This window comes from Nylanderia fulva, unplaced genomic scaffold (genome assembly GCF_048542155.1).
Source record: "Nylanderia fulva isolate GAGA-0341 unplaced genomic scaffold, ASM4854215v1 Scaffold586, whole genome shotgun sequence".
Taxonomy (NCBI): Eukaryota; Metazoa; Arthropoda; class Insecta; order Hymenoptera; family Formicidae; genus Nylanderia; species Nylanderia fulva.
This window is the reverse complement of record NW_028190683.1, coordinates 37,201-59,340: the sequence shown is the minus strand read 5'-3', so window position 1 is coordinate 59,340 and position 22,140 is coordinate 37,201. Positions and strand designations below refer to the sequence as shown.

Genomic DNA, 22,140 nt, shown 5'->3' with positions numbered 1-22,140 from the left:
TTTCCGATGGTCCATAGAAAATATTAATGAATTAGAGATTGATTGCTTACCTATTACTTATATTACAGAAAACAATCCCGATTTTTACGATTTTTTATATTCCATGGTATGCGCAAATTCAAGCAGAAAATCAAAACTATTATTTTTCAAGAGGATAGTTGGATGATATTCAATATGCAACAATTGATAAATATCGATCATTGACTCATTAGGACTTATTACTCGTCTTCATTTTACACACACATACACACAATTGATATTATTTTATATTTTTGTCTATTTTATTCATTATCGTATAAAAATCTGAAATATTCATTATATATAATTATAATAGTTTTAAAATGTTTTGTGTAATGTTTCTGCATTATTTAATTATATTAATTAAGGTATACATCAGTGTTTTTTATATTATATCAATCAATATTAAAATTATATATTTATAAATATGTATTTTATGCTAATAATAATAAAAATTATAAAAAAGTTAATTATATTTATAAAATTAATATAATAATAAGTGCAAAGTAACATACAATTTTCGTAACATTACATGTTACAGAAATTACACTGATTAATAAAAATAATTGTGAAGAAGTTAATCGGAATACAATTAGAAAATATGGTTGCAAAGTCAATGTAATAGCTATCAGATGTTTTAGTGAAATCAGCAGTGCGCTGTCGAAGGAGATCATAAAATAAATAAGATTATTTTTGCCAAGTTATAGATTTTCTGCCTTAATACTAAATATCATATTTTAAATTATTACTGTGATGAAACCTAGACTAGTGATACCAAAAATTATTGTTACAATTAATTATGTTTAAAAATATTGGAAATTATGTATGAAAAATGTGTCATATTTCATGGTTTTTGAGAGAATGTGGATCATGTGCTGATTTTTTATTCTGAGCATTATAAAGAAGAATGTATACGTGCGTGCGTGCGTGCGTGCGTGCGTGCGTGCGTGCGCGTGCGCGGCGTGGTGTGTGTGTGTGTGTGTGGTAATACACTTTTTTTTTTGGATAGCTAGGATAGCGTTTATGTGGTCAAACATGTACCTCTTTCACAATCTTTTTATACATTACATTCAAATAACGTTTATTTATTATAAATAAATCACATCCGTGTCTCACCTCATGTAATATATGTATATATATGTATGTTATATAATATATGTATGTTAAGTTTTTAAATTAATTTTTTTTGTCGCAAGTCTTTAATGTTTATATTTTTGTTATTGCAAGTTTTTAATGTCATTATATATTTTAAATACACTTATTTTTCAGATATGTTTTAAGATTCTGTAAGATTTTGGAGATATAGTTTTTGACGCGGACTTAACAACTTTTTTTACCTTTTTTAAATGAAATTTTTAGTACATATACAAAACATTTATGAGTTCATTATAAAAAATTCCGAAGTAAACCAAAAAAAGCTTGTTACATAAGATTCACTCTAAAACGATTTTTAATAATTATAAAGTGATAAAGTCAAATTGTATTTGCAATATGACAAGTAATTAACAAACTATCAATACGTTACCTTAAAGAATTGATAATCCTAACTCTTTGATTACTGTGGAATGTGAATGTGCAAAGCTCTTAGGTTATATTTCAGTCAATTAACAATCAAAGAGCTTTATCACAATAAGCGTAGACCTATAATATTTAATTACACGCTATTGTTAATAAGTCCAATATCAGAACACGATAAAATGTTTTATTTCCTTTATTATATTAAATTTAATTAATTTATTATTAAGAAATAGAATTGTAATATTTTCAGGTATTCTACAAAGTCAATGATATTTTACAAAAATAATAAAATTTTAATAACTTAAATTGTATATATTTGTTACACGTAACGTTTTCACCAACAGATTTAGAATATAATCATGTTAAATCACTATATTCCTTATTAATTTGATTGCATAGAAAATATTTAATTATCACGCACATGATTTTATATAATAAACAATTATCTCATCAATATGAATATGTGCAGATATAATATAATAAATATAAATATGTGAATATATTATTCTGTTTGCAATTTTTAATTATTAAATTATATTATTTCCAAATTATATGCATAATAGATGTTTGGGAAACTCTCTGACGTTTGGATTCTCGCGTCTTATTCGCCTCCGCGAGTGACGCGTAGCGCGCCGGAAGAAGAGGCGCTACGAGAGGCCGTTAGTGCCTAGGACGAACGCTTGAGGCGCTAGCCTCTTCCTTCGTCGTCCCGCCAAGCCGAGTCGGCTTCTGTTCGCGATCCTCTCTTGAAAAAAAGAGAACGTGATCGTTGCTTAGGAATCTTTGTTTTGGTCGATTCTCTACTGTCCGTTGAGACGCTTCTGTTCAGTAATAAAAAGGTTTCCGTTCTGTTCAGACGTTAAGAAGAGATTGATTTGAATATATAATCTTTTTGGATAACTACGAGCTTGGACGCTTTGGAACATCTTAGATTAACCATGAGACGGGAAATATCCCTTGGTTTGGAGGACAAATTCCTTTGAGTTCGCCTGATGAGGAAAGAAAAAGAGCCGTTTGTATTCTTATTTAAAAGGATTAGGATTCGACAAGGTAACAAATCTTTAAAGACTGGCCTAGCCAGGATTCTTTCAAGACTGGCCTAGCCAGGATACTATTAAGACTGGCCTAGCCAGGTTTCTATTAAGACTGGCCTAGCCAGGATACTATCAAGACTGGCCTAGCCAGGATACTATCAAGACTGGCCTAGCCAGGATACTATCAAGACTGGCCTAGCCAAGATTCTATTAAGACTGGCCTAGCCAGGTTTCTATTAAGACTGGCCTAGCCAGGATTCTATAGAAGTGGGCTTTTCCCTGTATTCATGATTTTACTAATTTGATTATGAATCTTAAGACTGGCCTAGCCAGGATACTAAAGTCATTTATATCTGTTTAACGTATTGAGTCTATTCGCTGCTACGATACTTTTTGTCTGATTTAACTTACTGAGTTTATTTATTGCTGCGATACTTATGGTTGTTTAACGTACTAAGTTTATATTTTTTTAAGATACTAACGTCAATTATATTGATTAAACGTAATAAGTCTATATGCTTGAAAGATACCAAAGTCATATGTATCTGTTAAATTTACTAAGTCTATTTACTTCTCAAATATTAAAGTCATTTACATTTGAATTATCTTATTGAGTCTATATGTCTGAAATATACTACAGTCGTTCACATTTGAGTTAATTTACTAAATCTATTTACTTCTCAAATATTAAAGTCATTTACATTTGAATTATCTTATTGAGTCTATATGTCTGAAATATACTACAGTCGTTCACATTTGAATTAATTTACTAAATCTATTTACTTCTCAAATATTAAAGTCATTTACATTTGAATTATCTTATTGAGTCTATATGTCTGAAATATACTACAATCATTCACATTCGAGTTACTTTACTGAGTCTATACGTTTCTAGAATATTAAAGTCATTTTTATTTGAGTTATTTTAATTGATTTATACGTGTTTAATACTTATGTTTGATTTGACGTCTTGATTTATATGTGTTTAATACTTATGTTTGATTTGATGTCTTGATTTATATGTTTAATACTTATGTTTGATTTGATGTCATGATTTATATGTGTCTAATCCTTATGTTCTATTTGACGTCATGAAATTATCATATCTTTAAGACATTTATGTTTGACTGATTTAAATGAATTTCTATATACCGTTCAGATATTTTGTTTTCTACATTTAACGGTGACTTATGATTTGGATATAATATCAATTATATTCCTTAAGCGTTAATATATATATATACATGTGAAGATTTGATCATAATGAGTAAAGTAAATTGTATGCCTTTCTCACAATAAATTTCTGTTATTATATTTTATAAAAGTCCACCAACTCCCTAAGTAGATCCGGAACAATAGATATGCAACAAAACTATTATTATTAACAATATATATTTGCAATCCAGATATTATATGAAACTATTCACACACAAGAAAAATAATAATTTAAAAAGTAATTGCTGGTGTACGATTACATTTTTGTTTAATTGGCAAACAAATATTTAATAAAATATATTAATTTAAAAAAAGTAAAAAGAAAAATGAATCTTTTCAATATAAAAAAAATATAAATATATAAATAAATACATAATAACAAAATATATACATTCTAAGCATTTAAATAATAATATAATTTTAAAACAAGACCATTTATATAAATATTTATATACAACGTATTCTAATTATGTTATTCAATATTTTCTAATATTTCTCTCTAATAATTTATTTATAATAAATAAACACAATTTGAATGTAATATGTAAAAACATTGTGAAATGGTTACCTAGTTGAATGCAGAAATGTTCTCAAGAAGGAAACTGTATGGTTACACTTCGTTATATTACCAAACTTCCTGCAATATTTACATTTGATTAATAATTTTGAATTATAATATATATTGTATATATGTACAACACATTTTATTATAACATATTATACATTTATTATTTTAGAACAAATGAAAAATAATTCGATATATATGCAATATATATTAACATTATATATAATTAAATTAAATATAATAAAATGTATAATGAATTGAAAATGTTCTGAATAAAAATATGGTTTAAAAAAAGGAAATTATTTATTATTTATATTGTAACTATTACGTACAATAACTTTGCTAGAACCAAGGAAAAGATATATATTATTTAAATTCAGTCATATTAATATAAATTTAACGTATAAGACGAGCAACAAGAGCCAAATCGCGGATGACAATGCGTTATCCTAACGAAACTAAATAATTTTTCGTTAGAATTAAATACCGGTGCACAAGGCACCAAATTTTTACTTGGACACGGCCAAGATTTTAAATATGAAATAATCTCATATTTTGAGATTTAATTTCAATACCCCTTTAACCCCCCTACGGAAAATAAATAAATGAATGCAAGAGAAAAATATAGATCCGAAAATCGCTGAATCGGGAATCGAACCCGAGACCTTTCGCTTGCCGGGCGACTGCTCTTCCAGCTGAGCTATTCAGATCCTTTCGATTCTATACTTTTCTCTGTTATATATATTAATGTTGGTAAACAAACGCATTTTTTAAGCCAGCGTGTATCAAATATAAGAGTTTTAACAAGGCTCTGTAATATAAATATAAATTTAACGTATAAGACGGGCAACAAGAGCCAAATCGCGGATGACAATGCGTTATCCTAACGAAACTAAATAATTTTTCGTTAGAATTAAATACCGGTGCACAAGGCACCAAATTTTTACTTGGACACGGCCAAGATTTTAAATATGAAATAATCTCATATTTTGAGATTTAATTTCAATACCCCTTTAACCACCCTACGGAAAATAAATAAATGAATGCAAGAGAAAAATATAGATCCGAAAATCGCTGAATCGGGAATCGAACCCGAGACCTTTCGCTTGCCGGGCGACTGCTCTTCCAGCTGAGCTATTCAGATCCTTTCGATTCTATACTTTTCTCTGTTATATATATTAATGTTGGTAAACAAACGCATTTTTTAAGCCAGCGTGTATCAAATATAAGAGTTTTAACAAGGCTCTGTAATATAAATATAAATTTAACGTATAAGACGGGCAACAAGAGCCAAATCGCGGATGACAATGCGTTATCCTAACGAAACTAAATAATTTTTCGTTAGAATTAAATACCGGTGCACAAGGCACCAAATTTTTACTTGGACACGGCCAAGATTTTAAATATGAAATAATCTCATATTTTGAGATTTAATTTCAATACCCCTTTAACCCCCCTACGGAAAATAAATAAATGAATGCAAGAGAAAAATATAGATCCGAAAATCGCTGAATCGGGAATCGAACCCGAGACCTTTCGCTTGCCGGGCGACTGCTCTTCCAGCTGAGCTATTCAGATTCTTTCGATTCTATACTTTTCTCTGTTATATATATTAATGTTGGTAAACAAACGCATTTTTTAAGCCAGCGTGTATCAAATATAAGAGTTTTAACAAGGCTCTGTAATATAAATATAAATTTAACGTATAAGACGGGCAACAAGAGCCAAATCGCGGATGACAATGCGTTATCCTAACGAAACTAAATAATTTTTCGTTAGAATTAAATACCGGTGCACAAGGCACCAAATTTTTACTTGGACACGGCCAAGATTTTAAATATGAAATAATCTCATATTTTGAGATTTAATTTCAATACCCCTTTAACCCCCCTACGGAAAATAAATAAATGAATGCAAGAGAAAAATATAGATCCGAAAATCGCTGAATCGGGAATCGAACCCGAGACCTTTCGCTTGCCGGGCGACTGCTCTTCCAGCTGAGCTATTCAGATCCTTTCGATTCTATACTTTTCTCTGTTATATATATTAATGTTGGTAAACAAACGCATTTTTTAAGCCAGCGTGTATCAAATATAAGAGTTTTAACAAGGCTTTGTAATATAAATATAAATTTAACGTATAAGACGGGCAACAAGAGCCAAATCGCGGATGACAATGCGTTATCCTAACGAAACTAAATAATTTTTCGTTAGAATTAAATACCGGTGCACAAGGCACCAAATTTTACTTGGACATGGCCAAGATTTTAAATATGAAATAATCTCATATTTGAGATTTAATTTCAATACCCCTTTTAAAAGGTCTCGGGTTCGATTCCCGATTCAGCGATTTTCGGATCTATATTTTTCTCTTGCATTCATTTATTTATTTTCCGTAGGGGGGTTAAAGGGGTATTGAAATTAAATCTCAAAATATGAGATTATTTCATATTTAAAATCTTGGCCGTGTCCAAGTAAAAATTTGGTGCCTTGTGCACCGGTATTTAATTCTAACGAAAAATTATTTAGTTTCGTTAGGATAACGCATTGTCATCCGCGATTTGGCTCTTGTTGCCCGTCTTATACGTTAAATTTATATTTATATTACAGAGCCTTGTTAAAACTCTTATATTTGATACACGCTGGCTTAAAAAATGCGTTTGTTTACCAACATTAATATATATAACAGAGAAAAGTATAGAATCGAAAGGATCTGAATAGCTCAGCTGGAAGAGCAGTCGCCCGGCAAGCGAAAGGTCTCGGGTTCGATTCCCGATTCAGCGATTTTCGGATCTATATTTTTCTCTTGCATTCATTTATTTATTTTCCGTAGGGGGGTTAAAGGGGTATTGAAATTAAATCTCAAAATATGAGATTATTTCATATTTAAAATCTTGGCCGTGTCCAAGTAAAAATTTGGTGCCTTGTGCACCGGTATTTAATTCTAACGAAAAATTATTTAGTTTCGTTAGGATAACGCATTGTCATCCGCGATTTGGCTCTTGTTGCCCGTCTTATACGTTAAATTTATATTTATATTACAGAGCCTTGTTAAAACTCTTATATCAGTCATATTAATATCATCAATCAAACATCTTCGATTAAAATGTAAATTGTATTAATCGTTACACATTGTTAATTTATGGAAATAGAGAAATTATATCGATTTTCTTAAGTCAATCATTAATGGAAGAGATTCGCATTGATTTTGCTATATTTAATCGTCAATTAAATATTTTTAATTGTTTCTGCTCAAATCAATTGTCAATTGAATTGTCTTCGATTGAATCTGTTTTTTTCAATCGTCAATTAAAGTACTTCTAATTAAAATTAACTCATATTAATCGTTAATTAAAAAACTTTTAATTAAATTAGCTTGTATTAATTTTTAATCGATCGTTCTCCGATTAATTTCGTTTATATCAATTGTCATTATGATAATCTCATTATTCTTTGTGACATGATCTCACATGAGAAAATTTAATTCTATATTAACACAGATGTTACCGTCAATTTCATCAACTTTAAACTTTCCTGACTGAAATTTGAATGCGAGATAGATAGAGAATCGTACACCGCGTAACGGTTAAAGAAGAAACTAGCAATTATTGCATAACTGTGACGTATCGTTTATGTCAATAACGTAATGAATCTATAATTGTTACATAAAATTGTTATGTAAGTTTGGCGTTACTTTATTATATATGTATTTATGTATTATGGTTCCAACGTCCATGTGATGAAAATGCTTTAACAGAATTAGAACGATTACGATCACATCATAAATAATTGAAAAAGCCAAGATTTTACATTTATTCATCCTCTTATGCTACATAATTACTGAAGGTAAGGAGGCTTCCGGTTCCGGTAAGAGAGTGAGTGACAGGTGTGTGAAAGCGTGGCAGATATTTGTGAGAAAAGAGTGAGAAAAGGGGTGAGGTGAATAGGAGATAGGAGGTGAGAGGGTGTAGGAAAAAGAGGAGGAGAGATTGAAGGATAGGAGAAGATAAAGGGGTAAGGAGTTAGAAAATAGAAAGTAGGAAAAGGTGAGACACGTGGACACGTAGACACGTGGAAGAAAGAGAGTAGGTGTAGGGAGTAGGTGTAGTAGAGGATAAAGATAGGGAATTCACTAGGGAATTCACTAGCAAGTTGGAGCGAGTTGGAGCATAGAGTAAGTGAATCAAAGAAAGAAAGCGATAAGGGAAAAATGATAAATGAAGAGATTATTAAAGATAGGAGGATAGAGACCAATAGAGATAGGATGTTAGAGGAAGGGGGGAAAAAGGGAGATGAGGAAGAAATAAAAAAGAAGGCAGGGAGGCCGAGAAGAGTAGATGAGTTAGGGAAGGAAAGGAGGAGCAGTATGGGATGTATAGATGATTTTTTGAAAAGGAAAAGAGAAGAAGGGGGAGAGGAGGATAAGGAGGAAGAGGAAAGAAGCCTAAGAAGGAGCAAAAAGACAGAAAGGCTGAATAGAGAGGTAGGGGGGATAGAAAAGGAGGAGTTAAGAAAGATGATGGAGGAGATAGGGGAGAAGATAACAGAGAAGTTAGGCGAGGAAATGAGAAAGTTGAAGATAGAAATTTGGAAAAAGGAGGGGGAATGGAGAGAAGAAAGAAGAGAACTGAGAAAAGAGATAGAGAGCCTGGAGAAGAGAGTGATAGATTTGGAGGCAAGAGTAGAGGAAAGAGGAAGAAAGGGGGAAAGAGAAAGAGAGGGGGGCGAAGGAGGGAGTAAGGGGATAAACGAGACAATAATAGGAAAAGTGAAGGACATAGGAAAGAAATTAGAATGGAAGGAAAGAGAAGAGAAAAGAAATAACATAGTGATAAAAAGAATGGAGGAAGGGAAGGAAGGTGTAAAGGAAAGAGTAGAGAAATTAATGAAAGAGATAGGAGCGAAAGCAGAAATAGAATGGATAAGGATGTTGAAAGGAAAGGAGGGAAAGGAAGGTGAAATGGTGGTAGTGAAACTAGGAAGTAGAGAACAAAGAAGACAGGGAATGGAGAGGAAGAGGATATTAAGAGGAAAGAAGGTGAGAATAGAAGATGATTTAACATGGGAAGAGAGAAAGATAAAATGGAGACTAATGGAGATCGCGGAGATAGAAAGGAGGAAAGGAAACAATGTATGGACGAGCTATGGAAGGATAAAAATCAATGATGTATGGTGGAGATGGGAAGAGGAGGAAGGTGTGCTTAAAAACTGGAAAGGAGAAATTAGAGAAGGTATAGAGAAAAGGAGGGGGGAAGAAGGGGGTATGAAGACAGGAATGGAGGAAAAAAAAGGGATAGAAGAAGGGAGAAGAGAAGAAAGGAGGAAAGGAGGAGGGGAGAACAATAGTAAGAAGAGAAAGGAGGAAGGAGAAAGGGAGACGGAGGCAGAAAGGAGAAAGAAACAGGAGAGAAAGGAAAAAGGAGGAGAAGTAAGAGAGGAATGGAAAATAGGTTTTTGGAATGTGGCAGGGCTGAAGAATAAGGAAGAAAAGTTCTGGAAGGAAATAGAAGATTGGGAGGTGGTAGTGATGATGGAAACATGGATAGAGGAAAGGGGGTGGGAGGCGATTAAAAAGAGGTTACCGAAAGGATATAGATGGGAGAAGCAAGCAGCAAAGAGGAGAAAGAAGAAAGGAAGACCGATGGGGGGAATGATCATGAGGTAAGGGAGGAGAGGGGGAAGATAAAAGTATCAGGAATGGGAGAAAAGGCGGAGGGAATAATGATGGCGGATTTAGAAGTAGGAAGAGAGAAGTGGAGGGTAATAGGCGTATACATCAACGGGGACATGGAAAGGAAATTGGAGGAAATGAAGGAATGGATGGAAGAGAAAGAAGAAAATAATTGGACGATTTTGGGAGGAGATTTCAACGCAAGGACAGGTAGAAGGGGGGGGGGTGATAGGAGGGTAGGAGGAAGAAGAAAGAAGATCGAAGGACAAGAAAGTTAATGAGGAAGGGAAGAAGTTGATAAAAGAGTTGGAAGAGGTAGGATGGGGAATCTTTAATGGAGGGATAAGAGGGGATAGGAAGGGGGAGTACACATACACAGGAGGAAGAGGGGAATCGGTGATAGATTACGTGGTGGGAGAGGATAGAGTAAAAGAAAGGATAAAGAGAATGGAGGTGGGAGATAACATAGAATCAGACCATCACCCATTGATTGTAACGCTAGAAAGAAGAGGAGGAGCTGAAAAGGGAAAAGGGGGGGAGGGAAAAGGAATAAGAAAAAGAGGGAGATGGACAAAGAGGGGAGGAGAAAGAATAAGAGAGGAAATAGAGTGGGGAGAGGGGTGGAAGGAGGGGATTGAAGAGGAGCTAGAGGAAAAAATAGGAAGAATAGAAGAGGAATTGAGAGAAGAAGAAAAAGAGAGTGGAGAAGGGAAAAGGAAAGGGTGGTGGGACGAGGAATGTGAGAAGAAGAGGAAAGAAGTGAGGAAAAAGTTAAGGGAATGGAGGAAAAAAGGAGGAGGAGGAGAAGGATATAGAAGAGTAAGGGCGGAATATAAGTTAATGTGTAAAGGAAAAAGGGAGGAGGAGAGGCTAAGATGGTACAAGGAGGCGATAGAGGCAAGAACGGAAGGAGAGGTATGGAAGATTATTAACAGGGAAAGGAAAAAGAGAGAAGGGGTGAATGAGGAGATAAAGGCGGAGGAATGGAAGGAATACTTTATGGATTTATTGGGAGGGATAGAGGTAAAAGTGGTAAGAGGAGGAAAAGAAAAAAGGGAGAGGGATGAGGAGCAGGAAGATAAGCAGGGAGGAAGTGAAGAGGATGCTGGGAAAACTGAAGAAAGGAAAAGCAGCGGGGGAGGATGGGATACCGAGTGAGGTATGGAAATATGGAGGGGAGAGGGTAGAAGAGTGGGTATGGGAAATGTGCAACAGAGTATGGAGAGGAGAAGGATGGCCGGAGAGGTGGAAAGAAGGGATAATAGTGCCACTGTTGAAAAAGGGAACGGGGAATAAAGTGGAAAACTATAGAGGAGTGACATTGATGCCAACGCTATACAAGGTATACGTGGGGATTTTAACTGAAAGGTTAAAGGAAGAAATGGAGGGAAAGAATATGATACCGGAGAGTCAGACAGGTTTTAGGAAGGGAATGGGGGTGATGGATAGTATCTATGTGTTGAATTATCTGGTGAATAAGAGGGTAAATAAGAAGGGAGGAAAGGTAGTCGCGGCATTTATGGACCTGAAGGCGGCGTTTGATTCGGTAGATAGGGAGGTGTTAATGGAGGCAATGAAGAGGAGGGGAGTGAGGAAGGGGTTAAGGAGTAGGATAGAAGAGGTGTACAGGGAAACGAGGAGTAAGGTAAGAGTGGGGAAGGAGGAGGGAGAAAATTTTTGGACGGCAAGGGGGGTGAGGCAAGGTTGCCCAATGAGTCCGCACTTATTCAGTTTGCTGATAGCGGATATAGAGGAAGTGCTAAGAAAAGGAGGTTGGAGGGGGGTGAAACTGGGAGGGGAAAAGGTGCATTGTTTGGCGTACGCAGATGACATGGTACTGTTGGCGGAGGATGAGGAAGGGATGATAAATATGTTGGTGAAAATGGAGAGGTATATGGACAAGAAAAGGTTAGAGGTGAATGTGGATAAGACAAAGGTAATGAGGTTTAAAAAGGGAGGAGGAAGAATGAAGAGAGTGGAGTGGAGATGGAAAGGAAAAAGGTTAGAGGAAGTGAAAAAATTTACATATTTAGGGTATAAGCTACAGAGGAACGGGGGGCAGGAGGCGCAGGTAAAGAACAGAGTTAGGAAAGCAGGAGCGGTGATAAGACAGGTGTGGGGAATGGGAAAAAGAAAGTTTGCAGGAGACTGGATGAAAAGAGTATGGCTAATGGAAAGGTTGGTGGGGACGGTGTTGGAATATGGGGCGGAAATATGGGGATGGAAGGAGAGGAGAGAAGTGGAGGCAATGCAGGAGCGATGGATTAGGTGGACGTTAGGGAGTCCGTCGAGAGACTATGTCCTATGTCCTCGGTACACGTGTACTAGGTACGCTCCGTATAGTAGTACGTATTAAAGTAAGTTAAAGTGCGTTTTGAGTGCAAAAATCAGTTTTGGATTATTGTTTATAGTGCAAAGATTAGTGGTAAATGGAGGCAAGTCATTTAAACAATTATTTTGTTTAATATTAGTCTTCAAAGTATTTACACGTGCTCTGCCTGTCTAGTGATTTTCTTGACAGGTAGTTAAACACTTGAAATATGACATAAAAGTGCATTTGAACTGGTGTATCTTGTTATAAGATTATTCTCTGTAATGAACTATATCATATATGTGAGTCTCAGGCAAGTCTATAAATTACTTTAGTTAAAATAAGTGAATTTATGTTAAGACTGTTGATGTCTCTCTCGCTCCAATAGACCTATGCTGGAAATCTATATTCTGGTCTATACATATTTAGTACATGTAAGGAAACATTTTTAATATATTTCTATTAATACCAAGTAGTGTTTGTGTAAGTTTGCAGTGACAGAATCGTTTGATTCTGCTAAAAACAATAGTTTTAATCTATGTCTGTTGCTGTCTCTCTTGCTCCAATGGATCTGTAGTTAAAGTTTATATTCACGTAGTTACATATTTTTCTCACACGTGAATGTATTTTTAGTGTATTGCTATTATTATTTGTTAACGTGTGTTAAAATCCTGGTGGTGAAAAATCATTAGTTTATCTATAAAAGACAGTTAAAATATTGGACTATCGCTATCCTTGTTGCACCTGGGGCAAATCTGTCAAAGATTTTTGGAGCCTCTAACAACTTTACCTGGATTTTTTACGGTAAAGAAATTATTTTATATGTGTTCTTCATAATTATAAGAAGTTATTTAGTTATTGAGAATTATTGAAATTATTCTAATTATCGTTGAATTAACTTTATAAGTTTAGCAAAGATTTTCTCTAGATCAATGCGCTCGCGTGTTCAATTCTGTGTTGGCTACATTGCCTCTATGATTGTTGGCGACATACTATTGGCCTGGTCATTTATGGCTATGGCCGTTTGAAATGTGCTATTTTAAATTGATTATTAGAAATACTGACATTTTTCTTCGACTTATTAACTCTGTTCTTATAATTACAATAGTTTAGTGTATATATAGATTATATTAACTGACTAATTAAACTTAATTTAAGGAAGTAATAAAATTAACACGTGGCGTTGAAATCATACGGCGCATATGATCTGCGCAGTGCGCGCGTGTTCAGGTGGGTTGGCAGCTTGCTTGATATGTGCTGGCAAGCCATAATTGGCTAATGACATTAAACCGCGTATTTTCAAAGTATATAACAAGTGACTTATTAAATTAATACTTATAAAGTGAAGTTTTGCCTAGTTGCTGATTAATAAATAATCAACACTAGCTTCTGAGTCATCAAATATTAATAAACTAATAAATTTTATATAATTATTGAACGTGATACTGAATATTAAATACATAGTGAGTTAGTCAATAAATTAATAATTGTCGCCATAATTTACATAATCTTATGATACCTAGTTAATAATAAACTAGTAATGGGAATGAAATTGGACGTTATAGCTTTACGATTATATTAATTCCAATATAATACGTAATCTTTAGCTGATATACAGTGCTTTATTTAGTTAATTTGTAATGATATATAATAAGTGAGATCTAAGTTAAACATATAATCAAAGTATAATGTTTAGATTAGCTGGGGTCTAGTGTTTCGCTATATTAGACGATATTTGTGTGGTGAACCATTTATCTTGTTGCTGTTCCCTGTTGAGTGATATAATATCACCTCGTTCATCTGTAATAGAGGAAAATAAACTTTAGAATTAGCCGATCTTATTGCTAAATCAATTCCGGCTTAATATATATGTGAATATAATAAAACCATTACCCTGATAATTTAGTGGTGAAAATACTGCCTCATCTCTTACAGGATATTAGGATTTGTCATTATTGAAACTTCATATTTTGATAACACATGAAGTACTTTTGTGTGTATGTGCATACTTCAGCATCATATGTTCTGTCTTTTTCAACCTGAAAGTTAATGGGAATTAATTATATATAATTAATATACCTTAACAAGGTTTAGATATCGTTATCTATATAACTTGATAGTGAAAGCAAGTTATGAGACGGAATAATCTGCTGATTGACTTAATATTTTGACAACATAACTGATTCTACTAAACGATATGCAATTGACTTTATATTTGTGGAAAACAATTATTCCTATAAGATTGGATGTTATCACTTTGTGTATAGTCTGTGATTCTTAGTGCCAAATGCCGGAACTATAGATTTAGTATTAATTAGATAATACATATTTACTATTAATAAGATAACGAGAAGTCTATTCCTGTGTCTGAATAATCGAAAAGTTACTTCAATGATTGAATACCCGCGTATAATTAACGATGGATAGTAGAAAATAAACATAAATTAGTGGTCTTACATATATACTTTGACAAATCTTTAATATTGTCTATGATTATTAATTGAAATTATGTATAATTAATATACCTTTTATGAAGCTTAGTATTTACTATCTAACTAAGTTAACTGTGATATGAGTAATCTTACTGACCATAAGGTACTATATTATTAGTGCCTTTGGTCTTCATAATGCTCAGTCAAGCATGATATGCCTGGGTGTAATCACCTGTTGGTGCCATATAACTCGTTCCCGTAATCTGAAACGTTAAACAAGTTGGTTAAATTAAATAGACAGTTTCGTGAGTAAACTTATATTTATAATTGATTAATTTAGCATTATAATAAATAGTTTGAGATACAACATTGCCTGATGTGTAATAATATCATCTTGAAGTAGTCTGCGAAATACACTTGTATTTGTAGCCATTTTCTTAATATTAAGATTCTAAGTGATAAATGCCTTATTTGTATTGAAGTAATCGTTAAAACACTAGAACACTAAATAACTAGTGGAAATAAGCGACTTTATATTTAGTTTAGTGAATCTTGTGCGGCACTGATCCGTGACATCTTTCCGGACTTATAATATAATATATATATTATATTCTGATAATATAAGACTTAAGTCATTATAATGAATAATTTGAAGTGAATAATTGCTTTATTAAACAGTTAATCTTCGATTATTAAGTAATAATTGAAATTTTGGATGATACTAGACATAACATTATTCTATGTATAATAATATCACCTTGGAGCAGTTCGTGAAATATACTTCTATATGCAGTTATGCTCCTTATGAACTATCCTGGTAATCTGGAATAAAACAGACAGTTAATAATTTAGCTCAAGTTAAATTATTTGAGTTTTTGTACTTAATTTAGAATTTAAATTAATAGACTTATAAGTGATAAATGCCTTAATTAGATCAAAGTAATTGCTAAAACACCGGAACCTTAAATAACTAGTGTTAAATAAGTGACCTTACTTTTAGTTCAGTGACCTTGCGGCACTGATCTTACTCTTTTTTGGATTTATATAATATTCTGATAGTGCCTTAATATTAAATAATATAATTAGCTATAATCTGGTTATTGAAAATCAAATTAATATTTTATACATCGTTATGAGACTTAAATCATTACAATGAATAATTTGAAGTGAATAGTCTTCGCTTACTATCAAGTGATAATTGAAATTTTGAATGATAGTAAATATAACATTACATTACTCTATATGTAGTAATATTACCTTGAAGTAGTTCGTAGATACACTTCTGTATGCAGCTATGCTCTTTTGTGTATTATTCTAGTAATCTGGAATAAGCAGACAGTTTTGTGTTGATAATCTAACTCAAGCTAGATCATTTGAGTTCTGAATTTAATTTGGACCAAATTCATAGACTTTGTGTGATAGATGCCTTAATGAGACTTAGTATTTATTAGAAATACTTTAACTCTAAAATAACGAGTGTTAAATAAGTGTCATTACATTTAGTTTAGTGGCCCTTGGGCGGCACTGATCCTTTACACTTTTTTACCGGATTACTATAATATTCTAATAACGCTTTAGTAGAATAAGCTATAAAATTGGTTATTGAAAAGCAAATAACAAATATAATATATTCTTTAAGACTGAAATCATTATAGCAAATAAGTTGAGGTAAATAATTGCCTCGTTGAACAATTTAGTCTCTTACTAATAAGTAATAAGTTGAAATTTTGATTTATATTTAGTATAACATTATTTTATATGTAATATTATCACCTTGAAGTGGTTGCGAATGTGCACTTGTGTATTCAGCTACTTCTTTTGTGTATTGTTCTGGTAATCTGGAATAAATTAAACAGTTTTGCGTTAATAACTATACCCAAGACTAGATTATCTGAATTTAAACTTAATTTAAATTTAGATTAATAGATTCTAAGTGATAAATGTCTTAATGACGCTAAGTAATTGCTAAGATATTGGAACTTTAAATAATTAGTGCCAGACAAGTGACTATGCTCTTTATGAATTATCTTGGTAATCTGGAATAAAACTGACAATTTCGTGTTAATGATTTAACTCAAGTTAAGTTATTTGGGTTTTTGTAGTTAATTTGGATTAAATTGATTGATTTCTAAGTGATAAATGCCTTAATTGGATCAAAGTAATTGCTAAAATACTGGAACTTTAAATAACTAGTGTTAAATAAGTGACCTTACTTCTAGTTCAGTGACCCTGTGGCACTGATCTGTTACTCTTTTTTCTGAATTTACATAATATTCTGATAGTGCCTTAATATTAAATAATATAATGAAAATCAAATTAATATTTAATATATCCTTATAAGACTTAAATCATCATAATGAACAATTTGAAGTGAATAATTGCCTCATTAAACAGTCTAGTCTTTGATTATTAAGTAATAACTGAAAATTTTGAATGATATTAAGTATAACATTACAATACTTTATATGTAGTAACATCACCTTAAAGTAGTTCGTAAATACACTTCTGTATGCAGCTATGCTTTTCTGTGTATTATTCTGGTAATCTGGAATAAGCAGACAGTTTGTGTTAATAATTTAACTCAAACTAGATTATTTGAGTTTTGAATTTAATTTAATTTAATTTAGATTAAATTAATAGACTTTTATGTTATAAATGCCTTAATGAGACTTAGTTTTCATTAGAAATACTGTAATCCTAAATAACGAGTGTTAAATAAGTAATATTACACTTAGTTTAGCGGCCCTGATCCTTACTATAATATTCTAATAACGAGCTAGTAGAATAAGCTATAAAATTGGTTATTGAAAAGCAAATTACCAATATAATATATTCCTCAAGTCTGAAATCACTATAACAGATAAGTTGAGGTAAATAACTGCATCTTTGAATAATTCAGTCTCTAATTACTAAGTAAGTTGAAATTTTGGTTGATATTTAGTATAACATTACTTTATATGTAACATTATCACCTTGAAGTAGTTTACGATGTGCACTTGTGTACGCAGCTATTTCTTCTGTGTATTGTTCTGGTAACCTGGAATAAATTATACAGCTCTGTGTTATTAATTATACCCAAAACTAAATTATTTGAATTTAAACTTAATTTAAATTTTTAAGTGATAAATGTCTTAATTGACATTAAGTACTTGTTGAGACATTGGAACTTATATAATTAGTGCCAGACAAGTGACTTTACATCTATAAATTATCTACATTTACTTACAAATACTTGTGAACGGAAGAGGATTTGATGTGCTTGATTGTGTCAACCAATGAAGAAAGGCTCTGCGGAGGCGAACTGATTGTCCTCTTGGATGATACTGGCATTGCAGATATATTGGAGCTTTGAGGGTTGCTGAGCATCTTTATTGTTCCTGTGGAGCCCTCGTCACCTTGAGGTTCTCCCCCGCTGCTTAAAAGATAAGTGGAATCATTATATAATGATAAAGGATTGATGTGTGTTAACGCATGGAGTCATCTACAAATGTGTAGCCTCCTGGTGAATATATATTGAAGTGATTGATTGATGGATTGTTGCAAGTTTATGATACTTAACACAATTTGCTAATCATAATTTACGACTTTGCTTTAAGATCATATTATTAAGACTTTTTTCCAATTTTTGCATATATAAATAATTAACATAATAAGATAATCTTTTAGAATTAAATAATAATTAAATATTCTGAATTTACGTTACTCTTAAATGAATATATGTTTTTTTCCTTACGAGACTGCACTTGTTCCAATTTGTCTAAAATTAAGGCAATTTGTGTAATAAGTGATAATTATAATTGATAATAGTAATAACATTATGAAAATTGATAATATTGAGATAGTAATGTTAACTGCTTACTGTTTCTGATGTGAACACAACAGTGTTGATAATATTTTTGTGGCAACAATCCAATTAATCCGACAATAGACACTTGCGTCTTGTGATGCGAGTCATCTTTGTGGAGGTTATCCTTGACTCTGTATACTGGACCTGAGAGAGGAAAACACTCTCGAGAAAGAAGAAACATAACCCCAATGCAACAAAATGTCATTCAACAGTGTAATAGCCCAAATATAGTAGTTTGAGCATTAATACAGTTACAATTTGCACAAATAAACCGCAGTAACTGTACGGATGTAAAGGTAATGTCAGTTTTGAGTTATTAATAATAATTTTAATTTAAGTATTAATAATAGGAAGTCCAAAGATTCACTAATGTATATACTTGTTCAAATTAAATTGAAACAATTCCAACTTTGTTTAAATCATTAAATAGAGTATATCTATCAGTAATTAATTAATTAACTGATTTCCAATAAACAAATCAATAAAGATTATATATGTAAGAGGCAGTGTTGTTAGACGGGCTAGGTTTTTTCGCGCATGCGCGTATTACCGTGACGTAACCATGACGACTACAGTAACGTATGATGTTTGCGCGCGCAACTATGGACCAAGACCCTGGACCACGGAGTTTTGGCGGAATCGCAGGAAACAGATAAATTGAACGTACGTAAAAATAAATAAATTATTACAATATATGTAATATAAAAGTGTATTATTATAATTTATGTATATTAAAATTAATCAATAATTCAAATTATAAATTGTATAAATAAAAACTAAACTCGTAATTTACGTATGTTATAACATAGGTACACGTATATGTATATATTTTATAATTTCATTATTTGTTTATTGTATGTTTATATTTAACATTTTTAATTAAATTTATTACATTTATAATAAAAATTATACGATTCATTAATTATTTTAAAAAATTTTCAATAATTTAAGAAAAATTAAACAGAGGGGGAAATCAGGACCCCATTTCATGCGAGTGACTACTTCATTAATACTACATTCAATGCGCATGCGCGAAAAAACCTAGCCCGTCTAACAACACTGGTAAGAGGTATCAATGCAATACCTATAGCAGCGATAGTATTAAGTTATACAATTTATGCATATATCCCATGTATTAACTATTTATTAAGGGTCGACAGGCGACATGGTGGAGACGCCTATCGGCCGGCCGGGAATTACGAATTCGTTCATCCCATATATTAGCCAAAATACTTAATGAATCTTATTAAATTTACGATATTCTTAATCAGTAGGATTGTCCGCAGGGAGACAAAGATCGATTTTTTGGAAAAAAGATAAATATAAAATTCATAATATAACTTGGGGAGATGCGCAGCTAGCAGCGGGTAAGGTTGGGTTAGCCACGAGATCGTATTTAATTTATTATAAATTTTTAAGAGCAATAATGCAAAATTTGACTCTTTGTCTCTCTGCTTTATTATATAAAGAATATATTAAAAAATATTTCACGAAGCTACGTAACTTCTTTTTATGTAATATTTGGGATGAACAAATCTCACTAGATCTATACTCATGGGGAAATTTTCGTGGTAACATACTGACAGCTTGACAAGGAGAGAGTATCATTCTATCTTTGTCTCTCTTGCATTTGATATGTGTAAAATCAGTATAAATACAAAAACCAATATATTACGCACACGAATGAGAAATATTTTACATCTGCTCATTATATATAAAAATATAAAAGTAATGCAAATTAAATTTCACATTTATTTATAATAGTATTGTGAGGTAGTAACACATATGGAAATCTTATAAGATAAATGCTGTACATCGATTAGCGTAATATTATGATTACAAGTCGCAATAAATGATTTTGCTAATATATTATTTTGAATAAAAATTTTATAAAAACAAATAAAAATAAAATGAATAAATTTTATTCATTCTTTGTTTTTTTCTATTATTTTTTCTATTATTTTTTCTATTATTTGAATAAAAGGCGTATCGTATGTAATAGATAAATAATAATTTATATATATGTATATATTGAAATTAATATATATATATATATATATATATATAAATTTCAAAACGTATAATTATATATTTATATAAATTATCTATCTATTTAATCTATTACACACGATACATCTTTTATTCAAATAATAGAAAAAATAATTAATAGAAGAAGAAAACAAAGAATGAAGAAAATTTATTAATTTCATTCTTTTTGTTTTTATATTTTTTTAATTTTTATTCAAAATAATATATTAGCAAAATCATTTATTGACTTGTAATCATATTATGCTAATCGATGTACAGAATTCATCTTATATGATTTTCATGTATTAACTACCTCATAATACTAGTATAAATTAATGTAAAATTTAATTTCCATTACTTTTATATTTTTATATGGGATGAGCAAATGTAAAATATTTCTTATCCGTGTGCGTAATTTATATTAAAATATAATTATTATATAAATAATTAAATAAAAATATATATAATAAATAATTTATTATATTTATAAAAAAATTTATGTAATAAATTGTCTGTATAATATTTTACTTATTTATAAAATGTATTTTATAAATAAATAAAAAAATAAATGAATTAGATAAATATGATAAATTAGTGAATGTGGTAGGAAATGTCATATTTATTTTTTAGTCAATATATAAATTAAATGTTTATTAAATTTAATATTAATTTAAATTATATATTGATTAAAAAATAAATGAAATAGATAAATATGATAAATTAGTGAATAAGGTAGAGAAATAATTTTTTTTCTATAAATTAATTATAAAATTTGAATATAAATAAATTTTTATAAAAAAATTTTTTAAAATTTAAATAATTTTTAATGATTAATTAATATTTAAAATAATTATTTTAATAAAAATTATAATAGATAATTTTATTTATATTATTAATAAATTTAGGTGCCAGCAATTGCGGTTAAACTGATGATAAGAATAAATAATTTTAATAATTTAAAGAATATAAAAAGGAGATTTAAATATTTTTTTTTTTAATTTTATTTATAGTGAAATGTAATAATTTTAGTTAATAAAAAAAATTTATTTTGGAAAATTTATTTCTAATTAAGTTTAAAAAGAAATTAGGATTAGATACCCTATTATTTAAATAAAAATAAAATTAATTAAATATTAAATGTAAAGCATTAAAAATAAAAAATTTGGCGGTAATTTATTATATTAGAAAAACTTGTTGATTAATTTGATAATCCACAAATGGATTAACTTAATATAAATATTTTATATATTGTTGAAAATTAAATTAAGAGATTTTAATTATAAATTTATATTATAAATTAAATTCAAATCAAAATGTAGAATTATTAAGATTTAGATGAGTTATATTTAAAATTATTTTTTTTGTAACTTATATTTAATTTTATTATTTAATAAGGAATTTAAATGTAAATTTATAAAAATTTATAAGTTGAATTATATTTAAATTATGTACAAATTGCCCGCCGTTCTTATTAATTATGATTTGTAAGAAAAGTCGTAACA

The 22,140-nt window shown here is 30.7% G+C and overlaps 1 protein-coding gene and 1 long non-coding RNA gene across 4 annotated transcripts; one reads left to right on the top strand and one right to left on the bottom strand.

Annotated features, from left to right (window-relative positions):
* Positions 1 to 13,933: 13,933 nt before the first annotated feature.
* LOC146720920 (uncharacterized) lies at positions 13,934 to 19,159 on the bottom strand. 3 transcript variants are annotated; one of them, XM_085487634.1, is made up of 11 exons: positions 18,623 to 19,159; positions 18,497 to 18,520; positions 17,990 to 18,175; positions 17,736 to 17,800; positions 17,244 to 17,308; positions 16,537 to 16,601; positions 16,021 to 16,085; positions 15,521 to 15,585; positions 14,921 to 15,026; positions 14,225 to 14,370; positions 13,934 to 14,131 (listed from the first exon to the last, which is right to left on the bottom strand). In XM_085487634.1, the coding sequence occupies exons 3-6, from the start codon at positions 18,127 to 18,129 to the stop codon at positions 16,569 to 16,571; spliced, it is 303 nt and encodes a 100-aa protein (XP_085343760.1). In that variant the 5' UTR covers positions 18,130 to 18,175; positions 18,497 to 18,520; positions 18,623 to 19,159; the 3' UTR covers positions 13,934 to 14,131; positions 14,225 to 14,370; positions 14,921 to 15,026; positions 15,521 to 15,585; positions 16,021 to 16,085; positions 16,537 to 16,568. The 3 variants fall into 3 exon arrangements, with proteins under 3 accessions (XP_085343760.1, XP_085343758.1, XP_085343759.1); XM_085487632.1 differs by lacking the exon at positions 18,497 to 18,520 and having other exon boundaries at positions 17,990 to 18,178; XM_085487633.1 differs by lacking the exon at positions 18,497 to 18,520.
* Positions 19,063 to 19,633, top strand: LOC146720919 (uncharacterized). The gene is made up of 2 exons (XR_014925851.1): positions 19,063 to 19,273; positions 19,562 to 19,633. It is a non-coding gene; the product is annotated as an uncharacterized LOC146720919 (long non-coding RNA).
* The last annotated feature ends 2,507 nt before the right edge of the window (positions 19,634 to 22,140 follow it).

Excerpts from the sequence above, each read along its gene's own strand:
- LOC146720920 (XM_085487634.1), bottom strand. The coding sequence starts at position 18,129 with ATGCTCAGCAACCCTCAAAGCTCCAATATATCTGCAATGCCAGTATCA. Across the intron at positions 17,309-17,735 it reads ACATCGTAAACTACTTCAAG|ATTACCAGAATAATACACAG; the intron begins GTGATAATGTTA and ends TGCTTATTCCAG. Across the intron at positions 16,602-17,243 it reads TATTTACGAACTACTTTAAG|ATTACCAGAACAATACACAA; the intron begins GTGATGTTACTA and ends AATTTATTCCAG.